Source organism: Festucalex cinctus, chromosome 6 (genome assembly GCF_051991245.1).
Source record: "Festucalex cinctus isolate MCC-2025b chromosome 6, RoL_Fcin_1.0, whole genome shotgun sequence".
Lineage (NCBI taxonomy): Eukaryota > Metazoa > Chordata > Actinopteri > Syngnathiformes > Syngnathidae > Festucalex > Festucalex cinctus.
The window spans coordinates 6,526,244-6,538,663 of NC_135416.1; the positions used below are offsets into that span (position 1 = coordinate 6,526,244).

A 12,420-nucleotide genomic window follows, 5' to 3' on the forward strand; every position below is an offset into this window, starting at 1 on the left:
GCAAAAACACTTGGCAACATGAACGAGGACATAAGGACTGTGGGACGCTTCCATGCACTGACTGTGACACTTCGTCACTGAGGGGAGAATGCAGGTGGCTTTTATTGTGAGTCTTGATTGGTGGCAGGTGGTGGTAATCATGGGCGGGGACCGGTAATTAGGGAGCGACAGGAAGGGCAAGTGACCTGGGGTGAGAGGAGAGTTAGGATTTTCAAAACAAGACAGGAAACATGGACACAAAATAAAAGCATGGGCCGTCACGCCGGTGGCGGCGTGACAATATTATGCATTCATTAAAAAAGCTAGTGTTTTTTATGACACGTGTGCGCAGTTGCCACATCTAAAAGTTGCCCATTCTTGTACCAAGACAACACTTGACCAGTTTCTTATCGGGTGGGAGCCTTCGGGGTTGATTGTGTGCGTCTCTGGGAGGACCTCACCGAGTAGGCTCGCTTGTGAGGATACTACAATTTTGTTTCATTATACATTTAATTTGATGAGCCTCAAAGGTGTAAGATGTCACAAAATGTATATGATTTGTGCTTTCTTCATTCTTTTGTTGAAAAATTCATAAAACGTTCCAATTTTGACTCAGCTCTCTAATAAGCCATAGAAATGGTTTCTTCTTTGTATCCTCTACTTTTAAATCTTGTCCCATATCTTGAGCATGATTTTCAAAATGGGTGTCATGATCACAAAGCCTTCTAACTGCTTTGAAAACAAAATCTGCAGTTGCAACCTTAAATCTGCCATCGCTCATACACGTCAGACATTCTTAACAAAAACCTGCTGCAGGTACCTCCCACAAATTAGCATGTACAGTACAGGTAAATAAAAAGCTGTTGCTGCAGACTGCTTCTGGTTGGCAGCAGAACGGTGTTAGGTTTCCTCATCATTCTGGAAAACAACAATGGTGGATTATGAGGTGACCGTCCACACTGGCGATCGAGTTCACGCCACCACAGTGAACCCTGTGCACATTAAGCTGGTGGGCACAGATGGCGAGAGTGACCGCACGTGGCTGAGGTCTTTGGTCATCTTCAGAGGAGCGGTAAGTTTGAAAAAAAAAAGAAATCATTTAGTTGAAGCAACTTTTTCCTGCTCCTGGGAGTTAAACATTTCAAAATGTTAATATCAAATGTCAATAAAATTTGATATAAATTTTATTTACTTGTACACTGACTTACAATATTTGTCTTGTCCTTGTTTTACTTATCTTTACTGCATGACCGATTTCTGTTCCATGTACAGCACTTTGTATACAGCAATGCTTTAGAAATAAAGTTCAGTTGAGTAGTTTTGGTTGAGGTATTGCAATGCTTGTATGTTATTGTGGTTCGTTTTGGGAGGTGAAATTGTCCCTCCCATGTTTAGCTCAATCTGGTTCGGTAAGGTAACACACCTCTGGGAATGATGCAACACCCTTCTGAATTTGATCCAAATTCTGGTTGCCCTGCTAACTTTCTTAAGCACCATTTTACTTGTGTTTGTTTTACCAGGCTGTCATTAAAAGAAGCATATGATGTATTTTTCGACTCGGAACCACCACGACCTAGCCCCTGCGGCCTGCCGCCCTCCGGAGGGCAGCACCCTAGAACCCCAAGCCCGCCACCGTGCTGAGTGAGCAGCGTGCCTAGTGTTGACATCATACCTAATACTGCATCTTGCTGCCAGTCACATAATTCAACTTTATTTATAAAGAGCTTTAAGAACAGGCATTGCTGTATACAAAGTGCTGTACATAAACATAAACATCAGTTTTGCAGTAAACAAGAAAAAAAGCAAACATTTTGAAGTGCGAGGGGTGGGCGATATGGTAAAAATGTCATATCACGATTCTTTAAAAATAAATTCACAATCTCGATTTTATCATGATTCTTTTTTTTTTTTTTTTTTTTACATATTTTTAGACTAATCTTCACATTTCTGAACATATTTATAAATTTTAGCACAAACCGAGCCGGCCAGCCCGCGCGCGCCCTCGGCCTCGTGTTTGCGTGAGTGAGTAAGTGGAGGGAGGAAAAAAAAAAAAAAAGACGACAAGGATGCATCAAGCATAAACCAAGCTTGAGCCCGCATAAAGTTGAACTGTATAGAATGTGCCACAGACGATCTTGCAAATCTGTCAGCTTTATGAGATCGTCAACACATTAAAGTTTTTAATCTAATATCGTCTTATCGCCCACTCCTCGGCACACCTAATATTTTCAACATAATTCAAGAGACAATATTTCATTTTCTAGGTCACAACATACACTGTTTCCTGCCCCAAATCCCTTGGACGGCTGGTTCTGATAGAACTAGACAAACGCCAATTTTTCATTTTGCCCAGCGACGCTTGGTTCCCTGACAAGGTGGAAGTCAAATCACCTGAGAACGACACCTACAGTTTTCCTGTCTACTGCTGGATCAGTGACAGCAAGACTCACCGCTTCAGAGAGGGAAAAGGTGGGTTGATCCCTGTGCCTGTACCTGTACCTGCAATTAATTCTCATGTAAATTGTTTTTTTTTTTTACAAGCTCTGAGGATCTTTGATGAAAGTAATCCTCTTGGTCAATACGCAAGGGAGCAGGAGTTGAGTCAGCGAAGTGCAGACTATGCGTGAGTGTTCACATATTTCCAACATGTCCATGTTACATTTAACACATTCACTGCCAGCCCAGCAAAAATGCATTATTTGACGTCTTTTTCCATCAATGGCAATCAATGAGTTAAGATGAGATGTAACCAAAATTGACGGATTTTTAAGCAAAATTTGCCTTAAAAAAAGAAAAAGGGAAAAAAGGATGCTGCAATATAATCACAAAATATATTGGCACATTGTGTTTAAAACATTCACTGCCAGCCCAGCAAAAATGCATTATTTGACGTCTTTTTCCGTCAATAGCAGTCAATGAGTTAAGACATACTGTATAAAGGCAACATTAACCTTTACACCACCCACTAGCTGGGATTTGTATCACCCAGGTGTGACCTACTCCATTAAGGCAGATGGTCCTATGACCCTTCCAGATGAGGTCCAGTTCTCCTTCACCAAGGCGACAGAGTTTGCATTTACAGCGGCTACAGGGTATATTATGTCACCTCGGGGTTGTTTGACTTTTGAGGTTCCGGTGTCTTATGCAAAATCTGCTTGTTTGTTTCCCAGGCTGGCTGAGCTTCAGCTAAAGGGGCTGACCGAGAACCAGGAAAATTGGCAAAATCTTGATGATATCAATGACGTGTTCCGTAATAAAGACACGCCCTTATCAGGTGCTGACGATTCATAGTTCTTCCGTCCTGAAAAAGGCACAATATTGTTCGGCTGAAGTCACAAACGGGTGTCCCGTGCAGATTCCAATCACAGAAATGTCTACTTATGGACATGTCAGCCAAGTGCTCAAAAACTGCTTACAATTTAAATTCTGCTGTCATGGTCCATATCGAAGAGTAGAGTACTGGAAATTCTTGGGCACTCTTGTGTTGTGACTGATTTTTTTTTTTTGTCAGATTATGTGCAGGAACACTGGAAGGAGGACTGGTTCTTTGCCTACCAGTATCTAAATGGCATCCATCCCAACTTGATCCGACGTTGCAAAACTCTGCCCAACAACTTCCCTGTGACTGATGACATGGTCTTCATCCCCGATGGCTCAAACCTTTCCACTGAGTTGCAGGTATCACGCTTGATGGAAGAATTGAATAAATTTAACTACTTTGGTAATGGCACAACTCAACAGTTCGGCATTGCACTACATGCAGTATCTACTATTTAAACATCCAGATATGTTTTTCGTTAAACAGCAAGGTAACATATACTTGTGTGACTACAAGAACCTGGATGGGATACAGGCAAACATCGTCCAAGGGATTCAGCAGTACCTGATGGCGCCTCTCGTCCTGCTTCACAAAAGACCCGATGACAAGCTGATGCCGATTGCCATTCAGGTGACAAATTTTCAACAATGCACAGTACATACATAGGGTGTCACCATTTTTAACGTACGGTGAATGTCCCATCAACCTGAGATGTTGAGGGACATGGAGAGATTCCACAGTACCAGACATAGTCTGCTCCCCTTGTTTGACAGCTTCAATCTTTGGGGTTGGATTTTACATTGCAATCCAGTTGCTTGAGTTCATTCTGCTCAGATAGCTTGTGAGACTCCGAAAGAGTTGTTGTACATGGCACATTTCTTCAACAATGCGTGGTGGGCGTAGAATACGTCTAAATTGGAATTCTTAGGTGGTACTAGTAGTCCCTTTTCAAGAATCACAGCCACGATGCAGAGTGTGACTGCTACAGGATGTGCGGATGATGTATTTAATGAAATAAAATGTCTCCTGAGGTGGTTTATAGTCTATCCCAAGAAAAGATGGAGCATGAGAACTGTGGACGGATCACTGCATCATTTGCAGTCAAAACAAAAAACAACCAAAAAACAAACAAACACATCAGTCAGATGTTCAATCTTAATGATGTCTCCCTCCTCCCACAGCTGAAGCAGACTCCAGCTGATGACAACCCCATCTTCCTCCCAACCGACTCGACGTACGACTGGCTGACAGCTAAGATTTTTGTGAAAAGCGCAGACTTTTCAGAGCACCAGCTCAATGCGCACTTGCTGCGCACTCACCTGCTGGCGGAGGCTTTCGCAGTGTCACTGTTGCGCAATCTGCCGATGGTACACCCCTTGTACAAGGTGACAGGAACTTTCCCAATCTGGTTTCAATCAAGTGATTTTATTGATCAAGACACCTGTTGTCTCAATATTTCGTTTCATGGTATTTCCTTCTGTCCCTTTAGCTCCTCATACCCCACACTCGATACACCCTGCAAATCAATGAATTAGCACGAGACCGGCTCATAGGACCCAAAGGAGTCTTAACTGTGGTAAAAGTTCATCTTTGCATTTCAACATAACATTTAGGGTACAAATGCACTAAGAATGCGCTGCGTCCCCTAACAGCGTCAAAAATTTCTCCACATCCACATCTGCAGCTTGCTCCCTGTTAACGTCCTATTCACTGAATGTATTGCTCTAATGATATACCAACGCAAACATGCCCACAAAGTTTGACAGTTAGGAGCAAATTTGCGCCTGATTTACCACACATGACAATGGATTTGTGGCAAGAATGTGGCAGTAGTAACAGTTGCAAGAAAAATGGAATTATCACAAAGCGGGCTTAAAGATAGAGGAGGTGCAAAAGCGTTATTTTATTATTTAGCACCATTAAGCTGTGGAAAGGACGACAACGTCATGCATTCATTTATTCATTTAATGTTCTTAAAGTACAAATTATTGCTGTGATCATTTTTAAAAATATATTTTCAGAGGTTTACGTGGGCATACAGTAGGGGTGGGCGATATGACGATATTAGATCGTACGTGCACCTACGAGAATTTGTAAACTACGCAGAGTTGTCGTAAACAGTGTTTTCTACTTTACAATTCTGTGTTTTATTTACTTTGCTAACTCATCCCAAACTGTTTTAATGGATAGTTTATTGAGGAAAAAACATGTTCAAGTTCTATTATGGTGTGAACTCGCGCTTGTTCATACACCGTTGGCACTCTTTACTGCCTCCTGTAGTCTGGGCGAATATAGACCACAGCTGCTATAAGTGCACTATTTCAATTGAAACCTGTTCAGAAAGCTTAGTTGGCTTAAGATGTCTGTTTGTTTGTTTTTTCTTTTAGGGTTTTATATACATTGTAAATATGTTTTAAAATTTACAAAAACGTTCAGAAATGTGAAGATTAGTCTAAAAATATGTAAAAGAAAAAAAAAGAAAAAAATCGGGATAAAATTGAGATCACAAATTTATTTTCAAAGAATCGTGATATGACATTTTGACCATATCGCCTACCCCTAGCATACAGTATGCATCTGTCACGTGAAAATGATCACAAAATGCTCCCCCTCACTGCAATCTCCGATCAGCCCGGGTTACGTCATGTGTTGGAAACCAACATAGCAAAATGCCACCACAACCACTGCTGTCATGAGCCACAGGATCGAGAACGCGCCAAGTTTACACCAGCCTTCCTTAAACGTTGTTTGCATCACTTCCGTGTGGCTATTAGCGCTGGTGTGAGTGAATTCGACGCTGTTTATCAATGAGTCACCTTTAGAGGTGGGCAATTTCTCCGCCAAATGACTTCTTTTATGTAATGTGCAAAAGTCACAGGCCACCAGCGACGGGCGTGATTGTAGTGAACCGCGTGAGAAGGAGTTCTGGTCGCGATCCTTTTTATGTACTATGTGGATTACGTCAACCGGAACTAGGGACAAGCATATTCTTTTATCCTTGCTTGATGCCGCTGTCGCGTAAAGGGGAATTCCACGCTGGTTACAGCACTGCCACCTGGCGGTCGAGAGGGACGAAATAGACCCACCGGTGCTCTGGGGCGCAATCTGGTTGGCAGCGCAGTTAGCTGAATTTCCCCATCTACACATGTTTAGTGGATTAGACGCTCCCCGGTAGCTCCATATTTGCCGGTTAGCGCTGCGCAAAAGTGACACAAACTTTTAGTAGATCTGGCCCTCTGTTTTACGCCATGTATTTTACTATTCCTCAGTTTTCTGCTACTGGTGACGAGACTCTGCGACATATCTTGACAAGATCACAGTCCTCAATCACCTATAGATCCCTTTGCATCCCCGACGACATCGCTGATCGCGACATGCAGGACGTGCCCAACTTCTACTACAGGGATGATGGGCTCCAAATTTGGGACATCATGTTCAAGTAGGATAAGCATTTTTTATCAGAATAAAAAATAATACAATACCATTCTCTACATAAGTTAACTTGGAGAGGGGTAGCGGGTGGGCCCAGGAAGAACCAATTCAATTTTTGTGTATGAATGTGCAGATACACTTTGGGAATTTATTTTTGCACCATTTCACCCTAAATTAGATTATTTTCAATGAAATACCGATGACGTATTTAGCAGAATGGATGTGTAATAAATAATACAAATGGTCTCTCACAAGATTTGTGCAGGGAGTGATACAGCACTACTACAAAAGTGACAGCGAGGTCCAGCGTGACTCTGAACTTCAGACTTGGATCGGTGACATTTTTGAACACGGATTCCTTTCCCAGCCACAATCAGGTGATCTTTGATGGGCCGTGCAACATATTCATTTTTATTCTTCAGCACCTTTTCCCGAGGACATCATGTTTAAGTTTTGCAATGAACAATTCCAAACATCCGGGCATTTCTGATATTTCCAAATTGCAACTCAACTTACACAATGAAAACAAACAGTGTATTGTATTGCTTTTGCCTGTGACTAGCATACACACCTGGGAGACAGCTATGACATTTAATCACGGTTTTAAATCAAAATAATGCAATGATTAAATTACAAAGTCCAATTTGGGAGAACTTCCTTTCACCTAGTAAGACTGCCATTTCGACTTGTGACGTAATTGGAACGAAAACTCGGAATTGTCCATCACATCTTATGTCCTATGCCAATGAATCACTCACTTTATAGCGTTCCGCGTTGCGTATCTTGTCTTGCGCCATCGTAAAAAAAATGACTCATCTTCTTTGATGGTTGTCAATGTCCTCCACTCTGATATGCAAGCTTTAAGCACCCCCTGCTGGCGAAACTTATATTGCACACTGATCAAAGTCGAGTCAAGTCATCTTTATTTGGTGTTTACAAACAGCCTCACAAAGCGAGTTACAGAAGAACATAAAACATTAATAGTAATAAAATATGTATACTGTAGTTTTCAGTATAAAATGACCTATTAACATAAAATTAAATTGTCTGTGAGTAGTTGGTGGTGGATTGTACAACTATTTCTTGTATTAACTTTTATCATATTGCCACACGCTACTTGCCAGCTCCAACACCACAGTGATGGCTCTTTTTTTTTTTTTTTTTTTGAAATCTGTTTTCCCAGGTATCCCTCAGAGTTTCACCACTGTGCCAGAACTGATAAAATTCTCAACCATGGTGATGTTTACAAGCTCATGCCAGCATGCAGCTGTAAACAGCGGACAGGTACATTCCCTGCATTCCCTTTGCATTCCTTCTGGTCTCAGCAAGTATAAAAGGACCCATATTGTAAACCCTTATTGCAGTACGATTACGGTGGCTGGATGCCCAACACCCCCCCGACCCTGCAGCGTCCTCCCCCAACCAAAAAGGGGACAACCAGCGAGGCCACAATGTTGCAAACGTTGCCCGTCATCAACGTGACTGTTCGGGGAATGGCCAGGGTTTGGCTGCTCAGCAGACAGTCCTCTGACTTTGTAAGTAGAGCAAAATTATGAGTTAAGATAAATATCCAACCAAATCAACGTCGGATTGATTCAACGTTCTCAATAATGATGGAAATAACGTTGATTTTGTTGAGATTTCTTTGTGCGCCTGAAGATGTCTTCATACGTCATTAATACCTTAAGACGATTTTGCTGTTGCTTTTTTATATATTTAACATTTTATTAAGCCCGTGTGTCACTGACCAGCGCAGGCTTGCAAGGATGCACGCTTTGTGAGAGATGGGATTTCCTCGGGTCTCATTCAAGACTGCAAAACATCGCCAAGAGTGTTCGGCAGGACCTCGTCACCGATTTTCATGCTTGCAAACCATTCTCAGTGTCTTCAAGACATGAAAATCTCTTTGGGGGCGATCCCATGTGATGCTCTCTCATGATATCATGTATCAAGCCATCTTAAGATGACAAAGGAAATGTGTCTTAAGATGTCTTGAAGACATTGACCGTCTTCAAGACACAAAAATCTGTCTGGGAGTCATCCCAGGTTCTGCTTCTGTCATGATACCATATCTCAAGATATCTTAAGATGTGCATGGAAATATGTCTTAAGATGTCTTAAGGCAGGGGTGTCAAACATACGGTCCGCGGGCCGGATCAGGCCCGCAAAGGGGTTGAATCCGGCCCGCGATACAACTTTGTAAAGTGAAAAAAAACATTGTAATGTCGGACCATTTAAGCAGCCAGTCACAATCAAATATATAAATTTCTAATTTCACAAGCACTCCTCAGATGAATAATGTAATTTGTACACGGAATTGCCATGGAAGTCATTATTTTACACACAACTTAAAGTTACGTTTTTTTTGTGTTTTTTGTTGTTGTTTTTTTTAATCATAGAGACCAACATAACTGTGTTAAATAAGACACAAATTCAATTACTGGTAACACAAATACATGTGACAGGGAATAACATCCTTATAACATCATTAACTGCGCCACACAATGCATTCTGGGAACTATATATATGCAAAACAGGTCGATTGAACGCGCCCGGAACTCATACAGGCAAAGTGTTGCCGCATTTCATTTGCATTTGTGTTATTTTTTTAAACAATAGATTACAGTTGAGCTCTGTAATTTAGGGCTGGCACAAAAAAATCACAAAAATCTGCGTATAATTGATGACAATTGTTTTTAAGTTATGTACCATTATTTTACCGATTCGGCCCACTTAGTAATATATTTTCCTCCATACGGCCCCTGAGCTAATATGAGTTTGACACCCCTGTCTTAAGGTATTCAGTGTCTTCAAGACACAAAAAATCTATTTGGGGCATCTCATGTGCTGCTCTGTCAAGGAATGATGTCTTCAAACGTTTGTCTTAAGACATCTTGATGTTCCAAAATGTCTTAAGATGTTTTTATTTTGCTAATTAACAGGTCCCCCTTGGACACTACCCAGAGGACCATTTCACCGAGGAGATCCCCCGCCAGTTGCAAAAGGATTTCAAAGCCGAGCTCGACAAGTTGTCAATCACGATCAACAACAGAAACAAAAGTCTGGAGATCCCGTACACGTACCTGGTTCCGAAGAACGTAGAGAACAGTGTGGCCCTCTAAACATTGGAAAGTCTCATGGGGGGGGGGGGCTGTCCTTATGGCTTATTTGTGCTGGGCAAGTCTGGATTTAAGTCTGTGATGTAAAACTAAGGGCATTTGTGTCTGTATACGTATAAAATAAGTGAGGGAGAGGCTCTAAATGCAGATGTCATCAGTAAGAATGTTAATATAAATTTTCTCTCATCAGGTATTTTTCCCAAGTGCACTGATTTTTTTCTTCCACTTAACTCATTCACCGCCTTTGACGGAAAAAGACGTCAAATGATGCAATGCATTTTTGCTGGGCTGGCAGTGAATGTGTTAAAACACTGGTCAACACCGAAAATTCAATCAGCATCCTTTTCTCGTGGGTGTAGTCCCTGTTTCACTTCTGCCCCGGACTGTGTGACTCATTTTAAACACGACACTGTCCAGTGCAGTTCATCCGAAGACATGTGGGCAAAGTTCACTCAAAGTTTATATCAGTGTGAAGCATTTTATCAAATATATAGGCTACACTTTAAACGTAACACAATCCGTCCTCAAAATTGTTTTACGACCAGTTTCCTATAAATTGTAGTATGAAAATATTCATTGTGATCGTTATAGATTTTTAAATCTTGAAATGTGATTCCTGACACAGAAAAACTCCAGGCAAAAACAAAAATTTGTGCTTGTATTATTTAAGTACCAATTAAATTAAAAACATTATTAGACCAAAACAGCAACATATCATCTCTACATAGCATCCCCATCATACTATTTTATCAATTAAAGAACATGTTTAAATTACCGGCAGAGTAAAAATAGTCTTCCCAAAAGTCCAAATAGATTTTTGCATAACTGGGTCCAAAGCAAACAGCTCACTGATGCAACCTTCTGTTTATACCTTTGGTTGTGAAGCAGAAAAACAAAGTCCACTTTGTTAATTCCATTATAAATTGAGCTATGCAAATACAAATTAAAACACCTCAAGCATTTCGCAACTTGTTATCATAAAATTAGTCATTGCCTGACACCACTTGGAATTCTTTCTACAAAGTACTGTAGGTAAGGGATGAAGGTTGGGTTGCCTTTACCTGGTTTCCACATCATCCATATTGTAAGACTTAGACTTGACTTTATTGTTTATATATGTTTCCCTAAATTACTCGCTGTTTTCTACATTTTCACTAGCCACAATGTTGTTGTTGGATAGTATGGCTTTTGCACAACCAAGTTCTTATTCAGTAAAACAGGTCATAGATCAAGATAAAAGTATATAACTTTGCTCCTTTCTAAAATTCCAAACATTAAATGGAAGGGGGGTGGGAACATTCAAAGCTACCTGACATTGTGAAAAAGTATTTGCCCCCCTTCTTAAATCACGATTGTATTGTGGATAATTTTTCCAGTTCAATTTCACTGACTACACCTAAGCTTGGCAGACCTGCTCAATCAAGAAATCTAAATAAAACCTGTCTGGCTAAAAGAAGTCAGCCAAAGGATCTCAAAAAGCTACACACAAAATGCCATGAACCAAAGACTAAAAAGACAACAAATCAGTATGGAAAGCGTTCCAAAAATCATTTTCAAATCAAACGTTTTAGGACTTCCACAAATGGAGAACGCACGGAACACTGGCGAACCTTCCCAGGAGTGATGCGTGACGACATAGGAATAGAATATAGGAATGACGACTCATGCAGACGGGCAGAGAGGCGGGGCAAGTTCATTTCTAGAGCACAGTTCATACACAAGGCAACTCAATGTGCTTTACACAATCATAGGACAACGCCTAAAAAAAAATGCTGGCCTCCCTCGTCTCAGTGTTCATGGCTCAACAATGAGGAAGAGGCGCGCAAAAAATCACATCCATGGTGATTTCCAAGGCGAAAACCACTGCTGATTCTGATTTATGAACGATTCGCAACAAGACTTTAACTTTTTGGGAGATATTTGTCTCATTACGACTGGCGTAAACATTTCAGAAGCATTTCAGAAAAAGAACATAAAATACCAACAGTAAAACTTGGTGGGCTGCTTTGCTAATTCAGAGCCTGGATGATTTGCTGTGATTGATGGAACCATGAATTTTACTCTCTCGATATATATATTTACTCTCTACATCAGAAAATACTAAGGAAGTGTTTTTGGCCATCAGTTGGTGACTTCAAGCTGAAGTGTATTTGAGTTCTGTATCACAACAGCGATCAAAATCACATCAGCAAGTCAACTTGAATGGCTTCAAAACCAAAATGACTGTTTGGGCGTGACCTAGTTTTTAGTTTAGATTAAAATGCTTAACCTTGAAAAGATGGTCAAGCTAAAAAAAAAAAAAAAAAACATCCGTCCGTCCGCCCGTCCGTCCGTCCGTCCGCCCGTCCGTCCGTCCGTCCGTCCGTCCATCTATCCATCCATCCATCCACTAGCGTTTCTAAGTTAAACTAATTCTGTAAGGACGTGTGTGCCAAAATAACTTCACAGAAATGTTAATTAAAGACTCATTGCCAGTTATAGAAAACACTTGATTTGGGTTATTGCTGCTGAGGGCGCACAAAACACTCTAAGGTCTAGGGGGCAAGTACTTTTTTCACACAGAGCCTGATA

General features: G+C 41.0%; 1 protein-coding gene across 1 annotated transcript; it reads left to right on the forward strand.

The window, feature by feature from the left end:
- The first annotated feature begins 873 nt into the window (after positions 1-873).
- Positions 874-10,042, forward strand: LOC144020483 (arachidonate 12-lipoxygenase, 12R-type-like). Its single transcript, XM_077524024.1, has 14 exons — positions 874-1,051; positions 2,244-2,448; positions 2,521-2,602; positions 2,949-3,071; positions 3,150-3,253; positions 3,491-3,657; positions 3,785-3,928; positions 4,480-4,683; positions 4,788-4,874; positions 6,568-6,737; positions 6,986-7,107; positions 7,914-8,014; positions 8,095-8,265; positions 9,673-10,042. The coding sequence occupies exons 1-14, from the start codon at positions 911-913 to the stop codon at positions 9,850-9,852; spliced, it is 2,001 nt and encodes a 666-aa protein (XP_077380150.1). The 5' UTR covers positions 874-910; the 3' UTR covers positions 9,853-10,042.
- Positions 10,043-12,420: the final 2,378 nt, after the last annotated feature.